The sequence below is a fragment of the Squalius cephalus genome, assembly GCF_949319135.1.
Source record: "Squalius cephalus genome assembly, chromosome: 25".
Taxonomy (NCBI): Eukaryota; Metazoa; Chordata; class Actinopteri; order Cypriniformes; family Leuciscidae; genus Squalius; species Squalius cephalus.
In genome coordinates, this window is record NC_137146.1 from 6143134 (window position 1) to 6165776 (window position 22643).

Genomic DNA, 22643 nt, shown 5'->3' on the forward strand with positions numbered 1-22643 from the left:
TTAGTGAACTGGTCCTCTAAGGTCAAACTGAGAAGAGATCGGACAAGGTGGTGGAAGATGCAAGTTGTTCTTAATAGATAGGGGGGAAAAAAGCATGATATACAGAGAGAACCAACACAACAAATCAAAAGCAGCTTTTCATTCTTGAGGGTTGTTGTCTTGAGGTTAAAATTGTTACACTCATGAGGTTCCACTAACGTTTGACAACCCAATGTGTTTTGTCTTTATTTTGAACAGTATATTGAACAGTGTATATAATTGTGTGCTTGTGAAAAAGTGTGCTATATAAAAAAGTGTGCATGTGCTTTCTTTAAAATAAATACCACTCAGTTTGATAATTTTATCTAATGCAGTGACATTCATGTTATTCGTTATTTTTTTATTTTACTTTTTGGAACCACTCTAAACACTGCTTATGTTAAATAAAAAATGTTTGTGAATAAGACCTTGGTATCTCCTTTGAAAATAGGGCTGGTTTCAGATGCTGCGGATGTCTCTTTGTGAGTACCCGTCTCAATGGAAAGCTTTCATGATGTTTCGATCCAAACAGTGAAAAAGAGCCACTCCCCCCTCAGCCAGCCCAGGGTTCAGGACCACGGAGAGCTCCTCTCGGCTCGGCCTGTCTCCAGGCAACCATTACAAATTCCAATGAGCGGATGCAGATGAAATGAGAAATTTCCCTCGTGTCCACAGCTATGACCCTTTTGTGACTACCATCAATCAGCGTAAAAATGAAAAATAGATGTCACTCTGCTGCATCTCTTTCCTTTATTGGACAGATACCCTTGCACAAGTGACGCATACATCTGAAGCAAGCAAACAGATGCTTTATCAAATGGAAATCGGAACCTGATTTCTCCTAAAAGCATGATGCTTATTCTGCTGTCTGGAGTGAGTTTGGCTAGACCGTGTGTGAGTCACTCCGTGAGCCGATGTGCTTGAGCATTTACACCAGATCAGCATATATAACAGGATTTCTGCAAGAAAAGGCTTCATGTTTCCTGTCATATTTTATCCTCTCGATTTGATCCTATAACACCAGTTGCGACAGGATTTGTAAACATTGCAACAAATATATCCTTGTTTGCTTGTTTTGCTGCTGTCATTTTAAAATTGTGTTTTCGAATGTGACTGGAATCTCTGGAATAGCCTTCCTGATACTGTTCGTTGCTCAGACTCGCTCTCCCAGTTTAAAACTAGATTAAAGACGCATCTTTTCGGCCAGGCATTCATATAATATTTTTAATCTTACAGTTCAAACTACAATCCGGCCTCTAGTTCATAAACGCCAGAGGAGAACTGGCCCCCGACTGAGCCTGGGTTCTCCCAAGGTTTTTTTTTTTCTCCGTTAGGTCACCTGATGGAGTTTTAGGACACCATTAGGTCACCTGATGGAGTTTTAGGACACCGTTAGGTCACCTGATGGAGGTTTAGGACACCATTAGGTCACTTGATGGAGTTTTAGGACACCGTTAGGTCACCTGATGGAGTTTTAGGACACCATTAGGTCACCTGATGGAGTTTTAGGACACCGTTAGGTCACCTGATGGAGTTTTAGGACACCGTTAGGTCACCTGATGGAGGTTTAGGACACCATTAGGTCACTTGATGGAGTTTTTCGGTTCCTTGCCACTGTTGCCTTTGGCTTGCTCAGTTGGGGATATTTTGGGGATATTTAATTTTATTTTATCAATCAATAAATTCCACTAGAAACAAACCTTGTTGTATTATTTTAATTTAATACTGTGAAGCTGCTTTGATACAATCTGTATTGTGAAAAGCGCTATACAAATAGACTTGACTTGACTTGACTTGACTTGACTTGACTTGGAATCTTTAAAACGGCAAACTACATTTCTGTTTAAATTGTAGATAGTATAGCCTACATATTGTGTGGTATACATTAAGCAGTATGCATGTTTTTTATTTCAACATTGCCATTGTTTATTATTATTATTATTATTATTATTATTATTAGAAATGTATTTATAAAAACAAATATGGTAACACTTAAAGCTACAATATGTTTTAGTTTTTTTCGCCGCTAGGGGTCGCTAACCTCTTACAATAACAAAGGCATATGTTGATGGCGCATAAGCAGAATTATGGAACTTGCCGTCATGCTGAGGGATCTAATACTATTTATGGATGAGTGAATACATTGATGTTTTTAACATGACTGTGGTATGAAGCAGGGCGCGATTGCTAATGAGAGACCGATATCAGCGCCACACGCGAGTCCGGCAGATATAAAGGAATAATTTCATTTCATTCTACTGAACTAACTTACCCGCAAGTGCTGAATAATACTCACACAGGTCAGTTTATTAGACGAATTAAAAACTTGTGAGGTAACTCAGAGCTGTTTCACTTGGTCTACACACTATCACACTAAACTGCATTTGAGTGTGTTAGAGTTATTCTATGTGTTAGTTTATCTGTTTGTGACTAGCAGTAAGCTAGATCAACATTAGAATAACATACTGATCATATTCTAACATTTCATCATGTTGAGCTATATAACATTGATTAGATTTATGTACATTTGCTCACCTTTACATTTGCGCATCTCTGTCAAGTCGAAGTTAGTCACGGACGTGGAGCTCTCGGCATCTCGAAAACGACACGCTGATAATAATCCTCGTTTTAGTTCTCCTTTTGTCCCAAAGTCTGCTTGCCATGGTCCATAATGTTTGAACGAAACAACAACAGCGTGAGCGTGCCGCTAGACTAACGCAGTTGTCCACATCTGTCGCCATGGTTACTATGGCAGTATGAGCGGAAACCAGGGATAACGCAGATATTACGTCATTGACGGACAACAAGTAGGACAGGGCGACAGGGACGAGCCATTATTTAAAATTGGAATTTCTCTGAAATTAAAAATCTTTGGGAACTTTTGGGATATTGTAAGAACACAACTGATGTTGTGTGCTTTATGTGCTATCGTTCAAGGATGATGGTTTGATAAGAAATGCTTTAATGTACATATAGATGCACCAATGTCAAGTGCTTCATCCCTTCTCTTCCTATTCATCCCTTCTTTCTTTTACTGCAGCATGGAAATTATTTTTTTTTAGTATGTTTTTATCTACAGCTCCTTTAAAGATGAGCTCTGTGGATTACAAATTGCACAAAATTGACTGAAATATGTTGGTGTCACACTTTAGCCTGCAGATTTGAGCATGCACAACACAAAAAATGTACTTGGACACACTTAAAAATGTATGAATGTCATTTCATTAGTTAACAGAATACCAAACCATGTTGCATTCATTTTAGAGATACAAGAAAGCCAAAGCATACATTTCAAGCAGAATATTTTGAATTACGTAAATCAATATGGTGTGAATGAACCATTGCTGCTATCAGCTATTTATTTGCATGAAATTCCTTTTCACAAAATGTTCCCTTATAAGAAAGTTTTGTTTGCCTGCTATATGTGAATTGTATTTCTAATGGCCTGCATTTCTCATAGAAATCTCATTCAAGAGGTTTATTGCACAAAATTTTTAGGTATTATATATATTTTCTTGTTTTACAATCCCAGGGTACCAATTATTTACTAAACCTCAAACAGGCACCACATTGTTCTACCCATCATGCTTCAGTCATTAAAGGGATAGTTCACTTTGAAATTAAATTTTGGTATGTTTTAGCTTACCTCAAGGGCATCCAAGATGTAGGTGTCTTTTTTTCCGCAGTAGTTTCAATTTTGATATTTTTAGGTCAAACCGTTCTTGTCTGTCAGTCATATAATGCAGGTCTATGGTCACTGTCTCAAAGAGCATGCACAGAGTCCAAATTAAACAATTCCCCATCGTAAGTACACATTGATGGCCTAAGACACGAAACGAGTGGTTTGTGTGAGAAAACGAACAGTATTTATATCGTTTTTACCTCTTATACACAGCCACGTCCAAGTGATTCCAAGCGCCGGAAGTGATCTCTCGTGCGTTTTATCGGTAAAAACAATATAAATACCGTTTGTTTTCTCACACAAACCGCTCGTTTCGTGTCTTAGGCCATCAATGTGTACTTACGATGGGGAATTGTTTAATTTGGACTTCTCTGTGCATGCTCTTTGAGACAGTGACCATAGACCTGCATTATATGACTGACAGACAAGAACGGTTTGACCTAAAAATATCAAAATTGAAACTACTGCGGAAACAAAGACACCTACATCTTGGATGCCCTTGAGGTAAGCTAAAACATACCAAAATTTAATTTCAAAGTGAACTATCCCTTTAAATTTTTTCAACTAATATTTATATTTTATTTCTGTTTTAATTAACAGACATGTTATTGGTAGCACTTTATTTCACAGTCCTGTTCCCCATGTACATATATACTATGTACTTTATTATTATTATTATTATTATTACTACAATAACTGGGTACTAACCCTGAACCTAAACCTAACCTTAACCCATGGATTAACCTTATGTTAACCAGCACTTTTTAGGTACGTTGTCCTACTGTAAAATAAAGTGCAACCATGTTTTTAATAGTTCTAGTTTTTGGTAACGATTATAACCCTAGCGTGAACGGGCCTTAAGTTTGCAAAGAGAACTCATTTATACAGGTGTTTGACTTTGAATTCTTCTGTTTCTGCAGATATTAATATGGCCGGAGAGCCCAAACCCTACAGGCCTAAAGCGGGATCCAAACGACCCCTAACTGCTGTCTACAGGTGGGTGTCTTTTATATTGAAGTAGGGCAACATATGACTGTACTTGTATATACAAAACTCACTCTGACTGTGTGAATTTGACTTCAGATGATAACATACTGCAGTGTAAATGAAATCCCTTCGCCGTTCTTACATGCACCCTTGTTAGGAGAGCTGAGGTAGAGCGGATTAAAGTCTGCTTGGTGTGGCTGAATGAAGCCGTCAGCACATTTGTCATATTATCAGGTTTATATAACAGAACAACCCGCCGTCTTATCAGAACATTCATTCAATTGCTGAAGTTGCAGTTGTGTCTCACAGGTTCGGTTAGCTTGTTGAACTTCTATAGGAAGCGAAAAGCTCCAGACACATCAGTGAAAACTAACCAAGCAGGAAATGAGTGAAAAATCAATGCTTGAAAAGGTATTAGGCATTTACTCCTTTATTGGCAAGCTTTTATGGGGATTCAGAGCATTTTATTGCAAACAGTAAATACTAACTAATGCGAAATAAATAGTGCCTGGACCATGAAACAATTACTGAATTAACAATGTTTCTGTTTGCAGCCATAAATGTAATGGAAATGTTTTTTTCTTTTCTTTTATTTGCACATAGTAATGAAACATTAATTAGTTTAAGAATTTTTGCCAATTCAGTTACTTATGAGCCATAAGAGTGTCCTTTCATGGACTGTAGCGTATTTTGGTTCTCTTTTGTTACATTTTATTTTACTTTAGCTGATTCAGGGTTTTTAATTCTTTATTTCTTGCTCTCATTGTATTTTTGAAATTCATTAAGTCTTGATTTGCATTTCAAATTGACTAACGCAACCCATCCATTATTTAATCAGAGGTATAGGCTTAATTAGGAGAGTACGACAGGAGCAAACCAACAAAGAATAGCTTTGAATGTTAATTAGTTTGGAATGAAATGGTCAAAAGAACGTAGATGCCAATAATGGAATATAATGAGGTTGTGTTTTGGAAATGGTCCCAAAATCATCCTTTCTCCACTTTCTATAGTTGACAGGATATTCATAATATGCATGACATGTATTTAAATGCTCAATTGCATTAAGTTTGACCTTGTTCTCTGTCCTGATGTTACGTGCACAATTAATCATTAGCTATGTTTCCATCCAGCTATTTTATGTGCATTTTTGGGATATTGCATTAAAAAAAAACGCTAAATGGAACCGCAAAGATGTACATAAGTTCTAAAAATGTGCATTAAAAAAACATATGTGCTCAATTGAGGTGGATAAGAAGACACATAAACTACGATGGAAACACATTTACCAAATAAATCCATTGATCAGCAATTGATCAATCTCAACCGTGGATGTGATTGGATAACGGGACTAACCAGCGGACCAGTTTCATCAACATTTAATCTCAAATTAGACACTTTTTTGTTGTTTTTTCTCGAAGGAATGTACACTGCGTTGAAGGCGTATCAGTTCAAGAACGTTAACTACGCTGGGAATCGAATGCATGATTTTGGCGTTACCAGCGCCATGCTCTAATGTTTGAGCTTCAGGAAAGCACAAAAATAAAACAAAATCAAAATTTTTAATTATTAAAAAAAGTTACAATACTGTTTATAATATTTAAAATATTTGTTAAATACCTTTTTTAAAATAATTTTGTTCTCATGTTTATTTTTTGTTGTTGTATTGAATCCAGTTAGGGTCAATTTGACCCACAACATAAGTCATACCCAGAATTCGAATGTAATACAAGGGTTAAAAGGTCAAATGTTTTTGCTTTTCCATGTTTTTTTGCCCTTTTTAACATGCAGAACTTGATTATCAGATTTTATTCATGTTGGATCCAGTGCTTAAAATCCAGGTATTAAAGCGAAGACAGACAGAGTACAGTACCAAGATATTCTGAAATTCATATTCAATTTCAGTTTAACTATTCACTCTAATTTTCAAGTTGTAAAATAATTCAAAATAGCGTTTTCATATTCTATTTCACTGCACGGTACATGAAATAAAAATGACTGAAGAAGAATCCCTGTTGCTTACCTTGTCAGTTGACATTATAAGTCCTCTGAAGGGAAGTGCTGCTACTCTAAAAGGGTTCACACAAAGTTTACTGGATGAAATCCAAGTAGGGGTCACACACAAACTGGAGAATGTCTGTATCACTGTCTGATTCTACCTAACAGGAGATTTCTCTCTAATTAATAAGCTAAGCCACTTCGATTGCTGCTGTTACTGAAGAGTAACTGTGTTTGGGAGCTCTGAATGATTTATGATGGCAGAAGATGTCTGTCAGCAAGATGTTTAAAGATCGTGTAGATGGATGGGGATTATTTGACTTGCACGAGTTTGATTAGTGTCTCTACACATTTAAATCTTGGGTATAAATTGATTAGCGTTCAAAGTGTAAAATCTTCCTGCGTCACATCTGTCAGTGTCAGTTTAGCTGTAAATACAAGTCTAAATCAAGGGGCTAATTCCATCAGTTTAGGCCTAAACCATTTTTGTCATTTTCTTGTCATAGTGAATCACACTTTACATTGTGCCTTTGTTTTGTCTCTTTCAGTGGTTATGAATTTGATTATGATTACTACAGAGATGATTTCTACAATAGGTATGTATGCATTTATTATCTGATTGCACACAATTTGAAATATTTGAGGATGCTTGTCGAGTATCCTCGTAAGCACAGTCTTAAACGAGCTAAAAAAGTCTTAAATGACCATAAAGAGTTGTCCATGGTGTCAGATCTGCATCATGTGCTTCAGATCTTAAAGTGACAGTAGCCTAATAAACCTGCTGCTGTCTATCATTAATGTAAATCACTGAACAAAAGACAGAGAAAATCACTCACTGCTCTTGACTTAACTTTTGTAGATTTAATAATGATTAATCTATATTCAAAATTTATGCAGTGAAGTGTTTGATAACTTTATTCAATTTCTGTATATTTCCTACTGGTTAGATCAAATATTTAAAATGTATAGTAATACTGTCTTTATGTTGTTTCTACATTCATTTGGAGATTAACTGTGAAATTATTACAATAAAAAAATATATTAAATGTTAATTTTAGGTGCAATTAATTGCAATTACGTGGTTACGAATAGAGATGATTTCTACAATAGGCATGTATGCATTTATTTGCAGTTGTTGAAACCCTTAATCTAATTACACACATTTTGAAACACTCAGATCCTTCAAACCTATAAAAAGATGCTTACAATAAATTCAAGTAATTAAATATGACATTCACAGAAAATCTATAATTTTATTTATCTTAAACGCCTACAATTTGTCCTTGAAAAGAAATCCATTAGCTTTGAGTAAATGGAGCTCATCTTTAATTTCTAAAAAGCCCCGTTTTATTTTTTCGCCCGTTTCCTTCTTATGATCTCATCTTTTATTAGCAGAGACATTTACTAAATGTCAGCTGGGTGGAGAGCTGTGAATATCCAGGAGAGATTGATGGGAGAGCAAGGGCATGGGCCTTTGTTTGACATTTTTCCTGTACCTCCTTTCTTTTCTGTAAATTCTTTTGAAAAATTCACCTGCCTTCATGACGGATTTCAAAAGTAGCTCTGCTAATTGCATGGAAACCAGGAGTCAGAAATGTTTTCAGGGGTGAAAAACCTTTAAGATGCCATATAATTCCAAGTCAAAAGGCTTGTTTTGAGTGGTAATAATGATGTTATGGCGTCTTTTGTAAACTCTGCACATCTTCTTTGGTTCTTTTAACCGGTTAGGCTCTTTGACTATCACGGACGGGTGGCTCCTCCTCCGAGGGCAGTGATCCCGCTGAAGCGTTCGCGAGTGGTACTTCCATCCACTCGACGCGGGAAGAGTTCCTTCCCTATTAAAACCTCCTCCGCTTCTTCCTCAAGACCTCCATCTTCATCATCGTCCTTCTCCTCTGGGATGAAATGTAAGCCATTAAAAAATCTCACACAATTGTCCAGAAAATGTATTAATTTATCGACTGCAATTCATTCATAATTTAATTTAGTAAACACTAGGGGTGTGACGACATCTTGAAAAAATTGTCATAAATGCCACTTTTTGTTGTCTAATGCAATGACATTCATGCGTTTTCATACTTCTACTGCAAAAAGACATCAGTAATACACTGCATGTTGCAGAAATCGCTCCCACAGATCCACAATGTGCTTTACACTATTAAATCACTGACCTCTGGCATTGGCAGACTGTGGCACACTGTATGAATTCCATGAGCTTTATTCTTCATTGCTGGTTTATAGTCTGGAACATTTTAGTCAGTAGCTCTCCCTTACAGGTTACACAAAGTGAAACAGACTTTTTTCTTATTTCATGGGAGCAGAAATCAAGAACGTATTGATTTTTGTAACCAAATAGCATTCTGAGACTGGGGCTTGCGGCCATCTGAAATGCTGCTTTAATTCTGACTGGGATACGAGCCAAACGGCAAGACAGAAGATCATGCATTTGTGTTTGTAAATTAGAATTCATAACACTAATTCAGATTTTATCTCTAACCCACAAGTAGCAGCTTTCACAGCATCTGTCAGCATCCCGCCTTCTCCTCGGAGCGGGGCTCAGAAGTCGAGATTAGCTGTGGTGCGTGACACTAATGCTCTTAGCTGTAGTGCTGTGGTCTCTGGGGGCTTTTCTTATAGCCAGAAATATCCATAGCATGCACACAAAAGTGCCACTGTTTACCTTAATCTGCATTTCACTGGAGTTCTTCCTTCTCTTCACAGCACAAACTGGAGATTAGCTTTATACGACACCAAAATAGCATTTAATTTGGCTCGAAAAGTTTACTTTGGCTGTTTTGCTCTAAACAACTGCTGATGAAAATGCAGTCTTTAAGATCAGAATTGACTTTTTTTATTTATTTTTATTTTTTTATTCTGTCACCCAGAAAACACAATTCTATATAGTAGAGGATATCTGAAATTTGCTGCAAACACAACTTATGCAATTTTCATCACCCATACACTAGAGTGACATGAATAGCAAAACCTGCTTCATCTGCCTGTGAAATAATTTTGGGAAATTTAACTATTTAAATGTATCTGTGACTTGCTGTACTCTAAATATTTTAAACAGGATTTGCTAATTCTATTATGCATGAAGCTTTTGTGGCCTCCTATTAATACCACAAGCCTTTTTACTTTTTAATTTGTCACTCTATAAGGACCATTTAAAATGAACTCATGGCAAAAAGATGATTTATAATAAATGAAAAACTTGGTGACCAGTTACACAATCTAAGATATAGTAAAGACAGGGGCATGAAAATAGTTGAAGTCTTTTCTGCTCATCAAAGCTGAGTTTATCTGATTAAAAATACAGTAAAGACAGTAATATTGTGAAATATTATTACAATTTAAAATGTTTTCTATTTTAATACATTATAAAATGTAATCTATTCAAGCTGAACTTTCAGCAGCCATTAATCCAGTCTTCAGGGTCACATGACCTTCAGAAATCATCTTTTTTCTTCTTAAGTGTTCACTTGTTTACCAGTAGCCATGGCAAAAACATGATTGGAATCTTATTTCAGAAAAGTTATTATAATTTAAGAGGGCTTAGAACGTGTGACAACTAGCCCCGGTCTCCTTTTCCCTTACATTTACATACATTTTAATCTAGAATCTTGATGCATGTAACGTAGCCTACTGCACGCCACACATCCTCTAAATTATTCCAAAGTAAACAGCTTAAAAAAAGAGATAAAGAGTAAGTTAACTCATCTGTCAAAAACAAAATGATGCTCCTCTAGTTTGTGTTTCATAGGTTGCCCAGATTAAAACTCACATTTGCGAGCTTAAAGGCAGTTTTTGGACATGTTGTATGTGGAGTTTTGAAACCATTTAAATGGTTGCACGCAGACGCGTTCATTGAATTTCAGTAGATGCGACGCTTCGTCAACTTAACGCCTACACACGCAGAGCTTTCTGCCTCAGGCGGGTGATGGCAGGTGACACCATTTTGTGAGGTAGAGGAAAAGCTGGCAGCGGTGTGACAGCGGTGTGACAACAGTGCTGGGTCACGCTGTGTTATCAGGGCTGAAGGCAGTGACGGCAAAGCGACAAGCTTCAGCCTTCTCAAGGAGAGGAACGGCTTGAAAAATACAGACTAATGAATTTTTCAACAAAGCATTTATATGTATCCTGGAGCTCCAATTATCATGAAGAAACCGGTCTGTCCGTGTCAAGAGCGGCCTCAAAAGGTTTTCATAGAGGTCCATTTAGTCTGCATTTTTTGCAGTAACTTTTATGTTTTAGAAACAAGATTTCCAGACACTTTTCATGAATGAAGCAACGTATTTGAACGGATCCTTTGCATTATTGATTCATACAGACTCATACTTATTTTTTTCTCAAATCATTCAGTGACTCACTCATAAAAACATTTAGTGCTTTCGTTCATTAATGAATCAGTGATATTAACTAATCATATATTTTTCTGATCTTTCGTTCATGAATGAATTAGCGTTTTTTTTTAACTCACTCATAAAGTTGTTTAATTTGTAAATGAGTCAACGCATTTGAACAGACGGCTTGAATGTAGGCTCGTTCCTGAATGAAGTGGCATCTTCAAATTAATCACTTGATTGAATGATTCAAATGTAAGACATTCACTTTGTTTAGTTCCTGAATGAATAGTAGTTTTTTAACTAATCTGTTGGAATCATTATGGAAATGATCCGACTGCATCTGTGTTCTTGAATGTGTCGGTAGATCACGCGCAGAACTTTCCACTCCCATCGGTGCTTTCATGGAATTGCACTCTCATTCTAATTTGCCCTTTTTAGTAAACCTGGCCCTTAGCATGTAAAACAGATCTACAGAAGGTGAGGTTTTGGGCTGATTTCTAACCACCTGAAAGCTGAAGTTACACTAAGTAGCTTTGAAAGATGTCAAGAACCATTTCCATATTTTAAACTGATCCTGCATTGGATACCATTTGCTGCCCTTTTTCTAGCCTATTTGGGCTTTCAGTTACCACCAAGTTCATTCTGGTTTGCTCAGAGCGGCCTGCTGATTTTAAATGTTTATTAGATTCAATGTGTGTTCAATGGTGTAGTCATCTGAGGGAGATTAATCTGACAGCTGCCAGATGAAAAAAAAAGCAGTGGAATATTTAAAGCACAGAGCATTTACAGAAATTAGCAGCATGAATTAAGCTAGCAGGCATTGAGCAGAGACTTTTCACCCCATATTAATTGTATAGAGAGTCTTTCAGGGTGACCAGGGGTGAATGTCTTGCTCATGAGCACAATGTCATGCAAGATTGTAAACTGTCTAGTTCATCTTTAGGACTGAACTGCAACTTAAGTGTTAGCAGACCAGATCTGTAGCCAGGTGAAGACAAACATCTCCAAGAATACTGTACTTTTGCAATATGTATACTGTATATTTATGTATAGTTTCCCTATGCTTGGAATGCCCTGGTGTTCTGTGTAATTATAGCCATTTAACCTCATTCTCAGTCTCATTAACAATTTTTTTTAGAACATTACATACATGGAATGGAGTAAATATCACTTTAAGCAAATTAGCAAAACATTTTAACGTAAAAGCGGGTGCAGCCATTTTTTTTTCCCCTATCATATATTTTAGTCATCATAAATTAAGTATTATTCGAAAGCTTAAACGCTCGAAATTCATCCTGCTAAAACTCTTTTGAAATTGAACATTGCATTACCAGGGAAATGGTGCTTTAAAACACCATCCATTTTTGTGATACCAACTTTTAATTTGGAACACAACTTGGATAGACATACGGCTTTGATTTTTCTAGACATTTTAGTGTCCAAATTATTTTGTAGAATTATATATTTTGAATAAAATAAAAACCTTAAATTTAGTACATTTGCTTCAGTACACCTAAACTTCTGTACATTTTCGAGCTGATATCAATAATCTATTGAGTGTCGTCTTCAAAAATAGACCTGTGATCTAAAGTATTCATGAATTACAACCGTTTAAGTTCAGATCTCAAAAGGGGATGACAGTAAAGAAACTAATATGCAATAAACAGTATGCAATGAACAGCATGATAATATTGCATTGCAAATGAACTCTTACTGAGTCGGCTAACAGAAGAAACAAGCAGCACACTTAATTATTTGTATTTGCTTCAGGCTGCAAACAGTTCTTGTTAGGTTTTATTGACTGATAAAAGCAGCATCTATGAAAACACATGGAGAAACATGATCTTTCTTGTATTGGCCGATATTAACCAGCGTGTCTGAATGAGATAAGAATTCATTAAAAACAGCAAGACAGGGAATTCTTTAAACTCCTAGTTTAGAACCAATAGGCCTGAACAAGTTTTCTGACATTATCTGTAGTGATAAAATCATGAACATGGTTGCACTGTTATCTCCTCAAATCATGTGTTTATTGCATTTTCTTCTCCAGCAGTGAAAACTGATCAACTCCAGACTATCAAACGTGAACTGACTCAGATCAAGACGAAGATCGACTCTCTTCTGGGCCGCCTGGAGAAGATCGAGAAACAGCAGAGATCTGAGTGCGGTGAGTCAGACATAAAATCCAGTCCTGCAGGACAGGGTTGCAAACATCGGCTGTACTGGGAGAAATATTGGGAGTGCATATACGCTATCTATCTCTGTGACAGGCGAAGAGACAGAAGCCAATTTGTCATAACTGTTATAAAGCCAATCTTGCACTGTTTTACTATAGCAAATCCCATTTCACCATGTTCACCAGTAGATGAGAGCGCTGTTTTCATCCACTGGGGAACAGCAGTCTCGGATTCAAGAGTCAAACTTTAGGTCTATTCCATGGGCTTGGTTTCAGATTAAAGACATAGTTCACCCAAAAATTACTATTCTTTCATCATTTACTCGCACTCATGTCATTCCAAACCCGTATGACTGCCTTTCTTCTACCATTATAAAACCCTAAGACCACTAAATAATTTATTTTTTTTAAAAGGTATTTTAGGATAATTCGTCCCTCTTCAGATTGTGGTACATGTTGTTTTACTGTGAAATCTTTAATGGTCTTTATAAAAAATAACTTAAATTGTTTGTAATATTTCAAGATGATCACTTACTGGACTGAAGCAACTTAAGTTTACTTGATTGGTCTAAAAATGAGGTATGGATAATCAAGTTAAAATGTATCAAATATTACGTTTGATGAAAGTTCATTAAAAATGCAGAGCTTTGATCATAAAACTAAGCATTTAAATATCATCTTATTAAGACACATTATTGGGAGAATGTTATAGAGTGGCAACTGATATTTAAATGCCTTTTATGCAAGTTGTCTGCTATAAAGATCTAATTTATATTACAAGCTATCAGAATTTCATCGTACTTTTTGTCCATATAAATATCAACAATTGCACCAAATTGCACATGTTTGTGTCTCTGAATAACTGGGGAGAAACTGGGGTGTTTTTTCTTCTTCAAGTGTGACTGCCATATTCTCTTATATCATCCTATATAAGCAATAAAAGCCTGATTTATCAAAAATATGAAACTCAACATACATTTTTGTTTTATATTTTGTCTAAAGGTTCAGTAAACTGTTCTATTAAAAAAAAAAAAATATATATATATATATATATATATATATATAATATATATAAAGCTTCACAGGGTTAATGCATCATATTTGCATACAAGTCAAACTAAGAAAGTCATACGGATTTGGAATGACATGAGGGTGGAAAATAACTTTTTTGCTCGCATTATGTTTGCTATTTGTGATATAAATCATAATCGTCACAAATACCCGTGTCTTTTCTTCAGAGCCTCATAGGAAATATGAGGAGAACTGTGACTCTTTGCATGAGGAGTCGATATCGGAGACGGCGGACAACTCCGGAGAGGAGGGAGGAGAGGGAGCGCTGGATGCGGAGGCGGGAGAAATGACAGATGGTGGCGAGGATGACTACGATGAAGAAGGCAGCACTGATCTGGTACGTTCGCCCCCGCGGGCCTCGCTGGCAGCCGCGGGTCTGAAAAGCCATGTTGAAGCTAATTCTGCAGATTTATTCATCGTTGCGGACATGAGAGACGCAGGGTTGGGAGAGCAGAAGCTGACAGGGTTCCGCTGGGCTGCTTCGAGCTCTCTTACCCCTCACCTGTCACGCTCCGTAATTAAAACAGAGTCAGAACCTCTGGAGACACTACGGTCCAGCAGCAAAGTCAATTTAAGATTTAGGATGTGCTTCCCACTGAGGAGACAGGCAGAATGTATTTTAATGAGCTCTTCCATTTTCTTAAACTGTGGAAATGAGAGGGAAACCTCAAGGCGAACTCCCGCTGGAAAGATTCCCAATGGCGTGCTACCCACATTTCAGGTCAGACTGTGACCTCCAGCGCTGCAGGGTTTAGTAGATACCCAAACAATACAGATATAAATTAGCTAGACTTTAAAAAGAAGAGGTCATAGGATTGTTTAAATAGTATGATGAATGTAAGTATTGAGCAAGTAAATCTCAAGGTCTTTTGAGAGCCGGAGCTGCTCTTTCTCAGTAGAGGAATCGCTCTGCTCTTCTGATACCATGCAGCTTTTATTGATATTCATTTGTCCGTCTGAAAAAGTATGGGCTGTTAGATGTGAATGAGTTAGATATATTATCTAACAAAGAATTAGTTTGATATAAAGTCATAGACCATCTACATTTTGCACACAAAATCAGTTGGACACCATTATTTTAATATATTTTTAAAATGTAGTTGATCCCTGTGTTGGCAAAGCCAAATTTTACTCCAGTCTTCAGTCACTTGATCCTTCAGAAATCATTCTAATATGCTTATTTGCTGCTCAAGAAACATGTATTATTATTATTATTATCATCATCATCATCATCATCATGTGTTATGCTTATGTTGTGATGTTTAATATTTTTGTGGAAAACATACTTTTTTCTCAGGATTCTTTGATGGATTGAAAGTAAAAAAAAATAAACAATGTTACAAAAGATTTTAATTTCAAATAAATGCTATGTATATATGTATTTATATTCTAGAAGTCATGGTGCACAGGTTTATTGGGACTATAAAAGTGCATTTCTAATTTGAGAGTTCAGATTTTGCTGTGCTAATCGGTATTCCTGAACTGATGTCTTTTTTATTCGTGTTTCAGATGGAGAATCATGTGTCTGATATTGACAATTGAAGGTAAGTTGATTATATCCTCTGTATTTTATTTCATAGATGTGTGTAAATGCTTTTATACAGTAGATAGTCAAGTAAAGTCATCTTCATTTATATAGCGCTTAGGGGTGTAACGATACCCTAATTTCACGATTCGATACATATCACGATACTGAACTCACGATACGATATTATTGCGATACTCCAAGACATATAATAAAAGGTTAAGAAAAAATTTACTGTTGATTAAATGCTAAATTTGATATAACATTGTGGGTGTAAATGAATAGGCTTGGACAATGGTGACACCAGAATAAATATATTCATGATTCTGAACCTGAAAATACAGAATTATTTTAGATGAATATGCTTGCACTCTGTCACTGGCTAGAAATATTTAAAATAATGTAGGCCACTTTTTACTGGTAACATAAGACTTATAACATACGCATTATCAGGACCCACTAATATTCCCCCATTATTATACATTATATTCAACATAATATATTGTAGTTTAATGTAGTACTGACTCTGAAAACTTCATTTTTTTCTCACATAGTAATTTTTATTTTGGGTGAACTATCCACGATACATATTGTTGCATTTTTGTATTGCGATATATTGTGACACGATATATTGTTACACCCCTAATAGCGCTTTTAACAATGTAGATTGTTTCAAAGCAGCTTTACAGAGATAAACGTATAATTTAAGGTAACAGAGATTGTTTTGGCTTTATATCGGTTCTTTAACAAAGTTATTTTCCAGCTAAAGTTGGTTTTGATTGATTCGCTTCCGTCGCAACGATCATTTGTTATTAAATTAGGGGCCGCTAAGACAACACCATTCTCTCTACACAGACTTTAAACGCGAACCTGTGAGAAACGCTGATGGCGTTCACATGCGCATTAAGAATTGGTTCTATAGTTATGTGCGTTTGAATATATGTGCGCAGGTTTGGAATTCCCTACAAACCAAGCCTAAACAAAGTACTGGTGTTTCCTTATCATTTTTGATACAGAATTTTATTTTATTTTATCAATTCGGGGTAGATACGCAAATTGAGTTTCCCGACGTCGCTTTATCTGTAGAGTGGTAAAGGGATCCTCCATAGGGAGAGACTAGTTGGCACTTCAGCACTGCGTTGACATCGGGTCCAGGCGAAGGTCCTTCATCAGATCTGGATACGGCCTGGATTCGGCAGGCTGCGGGAAAACCTTGGGATAAACAAAGACACTAAAATTAGCGTAGATGCCATTCTTCTTATGATGTAACGAGTACATCAGGATTTATGGGAAGTGTTCCCGGTCCCGGCTGACCTAATCTATGCAGCCTAACACTGAATTATAGAAGTCTATAATGTATTATGTGAATGCTAGGTCAAAGAGATGTGTCTTTAGTCTAGCTTTGAACTGACAGAGTGTGTCTGCTTCCCGGACAATGGTAGGAAGATATTCTTAGTTTCATCGATGCATTTATCCATTTTCATGGTGATTGAATAAATCATATTGATCATAGAATGCAGTGCAAATACAGTCTTGTTTCCAGAGAGGAAATCAACTCTTCATTGAACAGAAGACATGAAACCCTGTGAAGACGGACGTCTCTTCTCTAAGAGGCCATGAAGACTCTGGATTGGCTGATTAGATGCAGGGCACATATTTGGACAAGTTTAGCATCTGCTAGTCACAACTGCTGTTTTTCATTTAATAATGTTGGCACATTCAATCATATTTGACTTTTACAGGATATGTGCAAATCAAATAATTTCATTTTTAAGTTCATCATGCAAACACTAAAGTTTGATTTATTATTATTATTATTTTTTTTTTTAATTTCAAGGATAATTTTCCTTGAGCAAAGATTTTTACAGTCTGTGTGTGGAAAATGAGCCTTAAATGTCCGAAAAATGTAACATGGCATTTTTGAAACCTTCAGTATTAACAGAGAATTTAAGTAATTCTAGAATTTAAAATATTAGGTCTGGCAATGAACATGTTGCATTAGAACACCAGCCAAAACGTTTTTGTGTCTGCTTGATTTTATTTATTTATTTACATCTTTATTTTATTTTTTTTATATATATATATATTTTTTTTTTTTTTTTTTTTGCATCTGCATTCCCAAATTTTCGCTCTCACACATACTCGCACTTATTTCCTAGCCAATTTATGCTTTCTGAAAATGTTTTCTGTGTAATATTTGATTGTGTAATTCTTCTCCATGGATCAAAATATATTTTTGATTCCCAGACCGAATCCAATAAAAGTCAAGTATTTGGTTTAATGAAAGTTTTAGCTCCGTACTGCCACGTTAGTTTCATCAGACTCAAACTTCTACACATCAGTGTGACTGAAATATTGTCAGACCACTGTAACTCGAAAAAAGGAATTATGTCTTAATGTGTCATAATTTGTAATGATACTGTAAAGATGATATTGTGTGTACATTGTCACTGTATTTTGTTTTTATCATGCATAGCTGTGTGTAATTCAGAGCGACATGTAGTAGTCACATTGTTTCCGTTCTCTATGATGTCATTCGGTATGGAGTGTGTCATAATGAGCTCTATTTTTGTATGGCAGATTTACAGAAAAAGCTTCAAAATATTCATATTTGTTCTGCTGACATTTTCATTCTGCTACTGTACATAATTTATTTGTTTAAATAAGAGTGTGGAACTGTATGTGTATAGCTTAAAAAAAGAAAAAGATTGATGGAAAATGGATCTGATCCACTGGAAACATGTGATGATTTTTTTCTATATTTTGAGATTGGTGTCATGTTTGGGAGAAAAACTATTCTATACCAGTCTAGGTCACTGATGACATCTCAGAGGCCTAGAAATATAATTGAATTAATTCATATTGTATAGAAATGTAAACTATTTGTAAAGATATTTTTATGATTGGCATGTTAATTAATGTATTTTCAGTTCATTGTCTGGCAATAGGCTTTGTGGTATAGGAACAGACTGCCATTCCAATCACTATATAAAAATTGCGAAAAATTAATTTCTTTCTATATTTGTTGTGGAGCAGAACTGAATGCAATATTTCAGCTATAAGGTCAGCCTGAAATGCACTGGTTTTAAGAATAAAAGAAAAACATTTACTGGCATTCTAAGGCTATTCATGTGACAATTAATTTGGCTGTGATTTTTGTCGTCATAACAGACACTAGAATATTTATTAAATTATCATCACTTACAGCCTTGAATTGCCACTTTTGAGTATCATTAAAGGTGAAGTGTATAATTTCTATGACACTAGTGGCATCTAGTGGAATTATAAAAAATAAAGCATATTTTTCAAACGCCCCTTTCGCACATCGCGCCTCCCCCAACATCCAGCATAATTAGAAATACTTTTAGCTGTGTTGCTATGTGACATGAGTGGCAACTATTGAGTAGGCTAAAGGCCTGTTAACACCATCAACGATAAATAAAAAGACAACCATAACTATTATCTAACTATTACTCGCTTTAAATGCTCAAGCTCGTTACAGCAGGATTGATTCTGATTGGCTGTCAAAAGTTTTCATCAGTGTTCATCGTCATGAAAGTGATTCCAATTATATTGTTTCTATGGGCTGTTATCGTTATAGCTGTGGTGTGAACTCTGCTATTCTTTATTATTGAGAATGATTTTTAGAACTATATCTTTATTGTTATCTTTACACAGTAGCTATCATCCTTGGTGTTAACGGGCCTTAACACTGTAGAGCAAATGCAAGCGTCTCACTTACATAAACAAAGTGCTGCATACTTAAGGCAAAAAGCAATATGTGACCTAAGTAGTATGTCCGAAATCACAGTACTCATAAAAGAGTTGGCAAAAGTACCCGTATGATCTACTACTTTTTTTTATGTGTGTGTAATATTAATTAATTGCTACTTTAAAAAAAAGAATGGCTACCTTTTCAAAATAAATCGCTACTTTTCAAAAAAAAATATCGCTACATTTTCAAAAAGAATCGCTACTTTTCCAAAAAAGAATCGCTACTTTTCCAAAAAGAATCACTACTTTTCCAAAAAAGAATCGCTACTTTTTCAAAAAGAATCGCTACTTTTCCAAAAATGAATCGCTACTTTTCCCAAAAAAGAATCGCTACTTTTTCAAAAAGAATCGCTACTTTTTCAAAAAGAATCGCTACTTTTCCAAAAAAAGAATCGCTACTTTTTCTAAATGAATCGATAATTTTCCTAACAAATTAAATATTTATATATAATATAAATTATATATATATATATATATATATATATATATATATATATATATATATATATACATATATATAGCAGTGTGTGTGTATAATATATATATATATATATATACACACATATACATACATACACACACACACACACACATACAGTTAGTATATGTCACGCATATAAACACAAACTTATGTTAGATGCGATAAATCAATTTGACAGCACTAATTTTAACACACAAAAAAAATCTTCACCTTTAAGCCTATAGAATATTTTAAATGCAAAAGAAAAGAGAGAAAGCTGGCACTGTCATTGTGTGTATGTGAGGTTGGTTAGGGAGGAATCGCAGCACCTGTCGTTGTTTTGGATGCACCTTCGTGCAGCTGTAGCAGATGGCAAATTAAATACTCTCAATTTATCAACATCTAAACCAAATGTCTGGGTTAATTAGGGCCACTGGCCACTTCACATGGAATCAGTTCATTGTATTAACTTCTTCCCAATTCCCATTTCACCTATATTCATGAGACAATTACCACTAAAATGAAAGAAGCTGTTTAGAAATAACTAATTTGATTGATTAATTATATTAATATAAGTGGAAAATATTTATATATGCTATACTGACTTATTGACATCCTTATTTGCATTTATTTTCAGTCAAGCCTAAAAAAAAATGGATAGCAACATTTGTATATGCAATGGAATGACTTAAGCACATCTCTCATATCATGATCAAAATCACAGTCACATGACATTTGTTGTTTACAAAATGATTTTCAAAATCCAATTATCATGGTTTTATACATGGATGCATTATGAATGAGGGAAAACATTTGCATTTGGATGGATTCCAACAGCATTCCCAAATAAGACAGAAAACAATTATACAGGTTTCAAATTTCATATCAGCTTAAACTGATTGGAATTCACCAAATAGTCAAATTTTTCATTACTCAGTCTTGGTCTAATTTATTTTACAGTCAGCTGTGTTACTATATCCTCCTGCAAAAAAAGGAAAGAAGGAATCCAATATCCAATTTCATATCTAAAATTAAAGTGGTTTTGCAGCATTATAAATACTCATCTCCTAGCTCACTGCACAAATCTTCATTAACATTTATATTATATTAGCTCAGGGCTGGATATGCACTTTTTTTTCCATGGCCATATTTGAAAAATATTCAAATGAAGTTGGTTGTTATGACAATAATCTGTGCAAAGTTTTCTAATGACTCACACTGCCATAAAAAAATAATGGAAAGAGTTCTGATATGTCATTTAGAGGTGACTATGAAACTTAGTAAATTTAATTTTAGTTATGAGCAATAATAGCACTTGTTAAATTGTCTTTGAACCCTTGATAGCGGGTCAGGCAGGATATCATAACAGATTAATAAAACAATCTCCTGATGTGAACTAGACTTTGTTGTGAAAACTAAAATATATATTGTCTGAAGACAGACTGCATGAGTAAAAAAAAAAAAAAAAATTCTGAAATCATAGCTGAATCCCTTAATCAGTTACACTTTATAATAAAGTCCCAATAGTTAACGTTAGTTGTTAATGCTCATTGTTAGTTTATGGTATTAATTCAATACATTGGTTACATTATCTTTTTTAACCTTATCAATATACAGTTAATACATATACAGCTGTTCATTGTTAGTTCATGTTGGCTCGGGTCCATTACATAATATTAACAGATAAAAAAAAAATATTTAAATGAGGCCTATCAGTAAACGTTAATAATAACATTAAAGGTACTCTGTAACTTTTGACCCAAGCGTTTGACCGTTTTGCGGAAGAACATTGTTTTGGTTGTGCTTCGGCTCTGCGTGACTGTGCGGATGAATATGACCTTTCACAATAGATGAACTCTGTTAGAGAGCTACATATGGCAATTTATCTCTTTAATAAAATACCGTACTCACCTGCTTAGTAATAAAAACAGCTTCAGTTCTCACCATCTCCGAAAAGCCAAGCCAATGTTGATTCTGTTTTCATTAAGAGCTCTGTCGCGTTTTCTTTTCTTCTCTTTGGCAGCAGACAAAAGATTACGACATGATATGACGAGACCATAGGCTGTAAAAGGACGAGACACGCGCGGGCGAGTGACGCATGGACACAATTTCCCATGAAAACCAACAGGTCTAAAATATAACGCATATAGTGAATCAAGGTTAAGACAAAAACACGCTTTGGAAGAAGGATTGATGATTATAAATAATGACTCATTATTTAAATTTAGTTCATTTTGAACTAAAAAAAAGTTAGGCTACATAGTGTATCTTTAACTAGGATTACTAAATGCTTAAAAGTATTTTATACTGAACTGCTTGATTTTAAGACCAAAGCATTGAGCACTTTTTATAAACCACACATCTCTTTAATTTTTAGGACCAGCTAAACCTCCATTTATTTAGATGTATTAATGCAACTCTTAAAACATTAGTCTAAGTCTTCAGTCATAATTAATGGCTATCGTCTTTGGAACTAAAGCTGTTGACCAACTTGTTCGGAAGCTCATGAGGAAGGAATGGAAAATGGATTTTTTTTCTTCTTCCAGCATCCAGCGCAGATCAGGGAGAAAATTGCATATTGATTTCCTTCAACATTGTTGAAGTGGGAA

At 35.3% G+C, this 22643-nt stretch overlaps 1 protein-coding gene across 2 annotated transcripts in view; it reads left to right on the plus strand.

Moving 5' to 3' along the window:
• The window catches only part of LOC307153427 (RALY RNA binding protein like), a gene marked incomplete at its 5' end in the record, with an annotated part of 163940 nt that extends 144779 nt beyond the window's left edge, over nucleotides 1–19161 (plus strand). For both annotated transcript variants that reach the window (XM_079862866.1, XM_079862865.1), the window contains 7 exons: nucleotides 4621–4696; nucleotides 7231–7278; nucleotides 8411–8589; nucleotides 13079–13195; nucleotides 14443–14612; nucleotides 15785–15819; nucleotides 17344–19161. In XM_079862866.1, the coding sequence (XP_079718992.1) occupies nucleotides 4621–4696; nucleotides 7231–7278; nucleotides 8411–8589; nucleotides 13079–13195; nucleotides 14443–14612; nucleotides 15785–15817 (623 nt within the window). In that variant the 3' untranslated portion in view covers nucleotides 15818–15819; nucleotides 17344–19161. The remainder of the gene's footprint in view (nucleotides 1–4620; nucleotides 4697–7230; nucleotides 7279–8410; nucleotides 8590–13078; nucleotides 13196–14442; nucleotides 14613–15784; nucleotides 15820–17343) is intronic.
• Between the last annotated feature and the right edge of the window lie 3482 nt (nucleotides 19162–22643).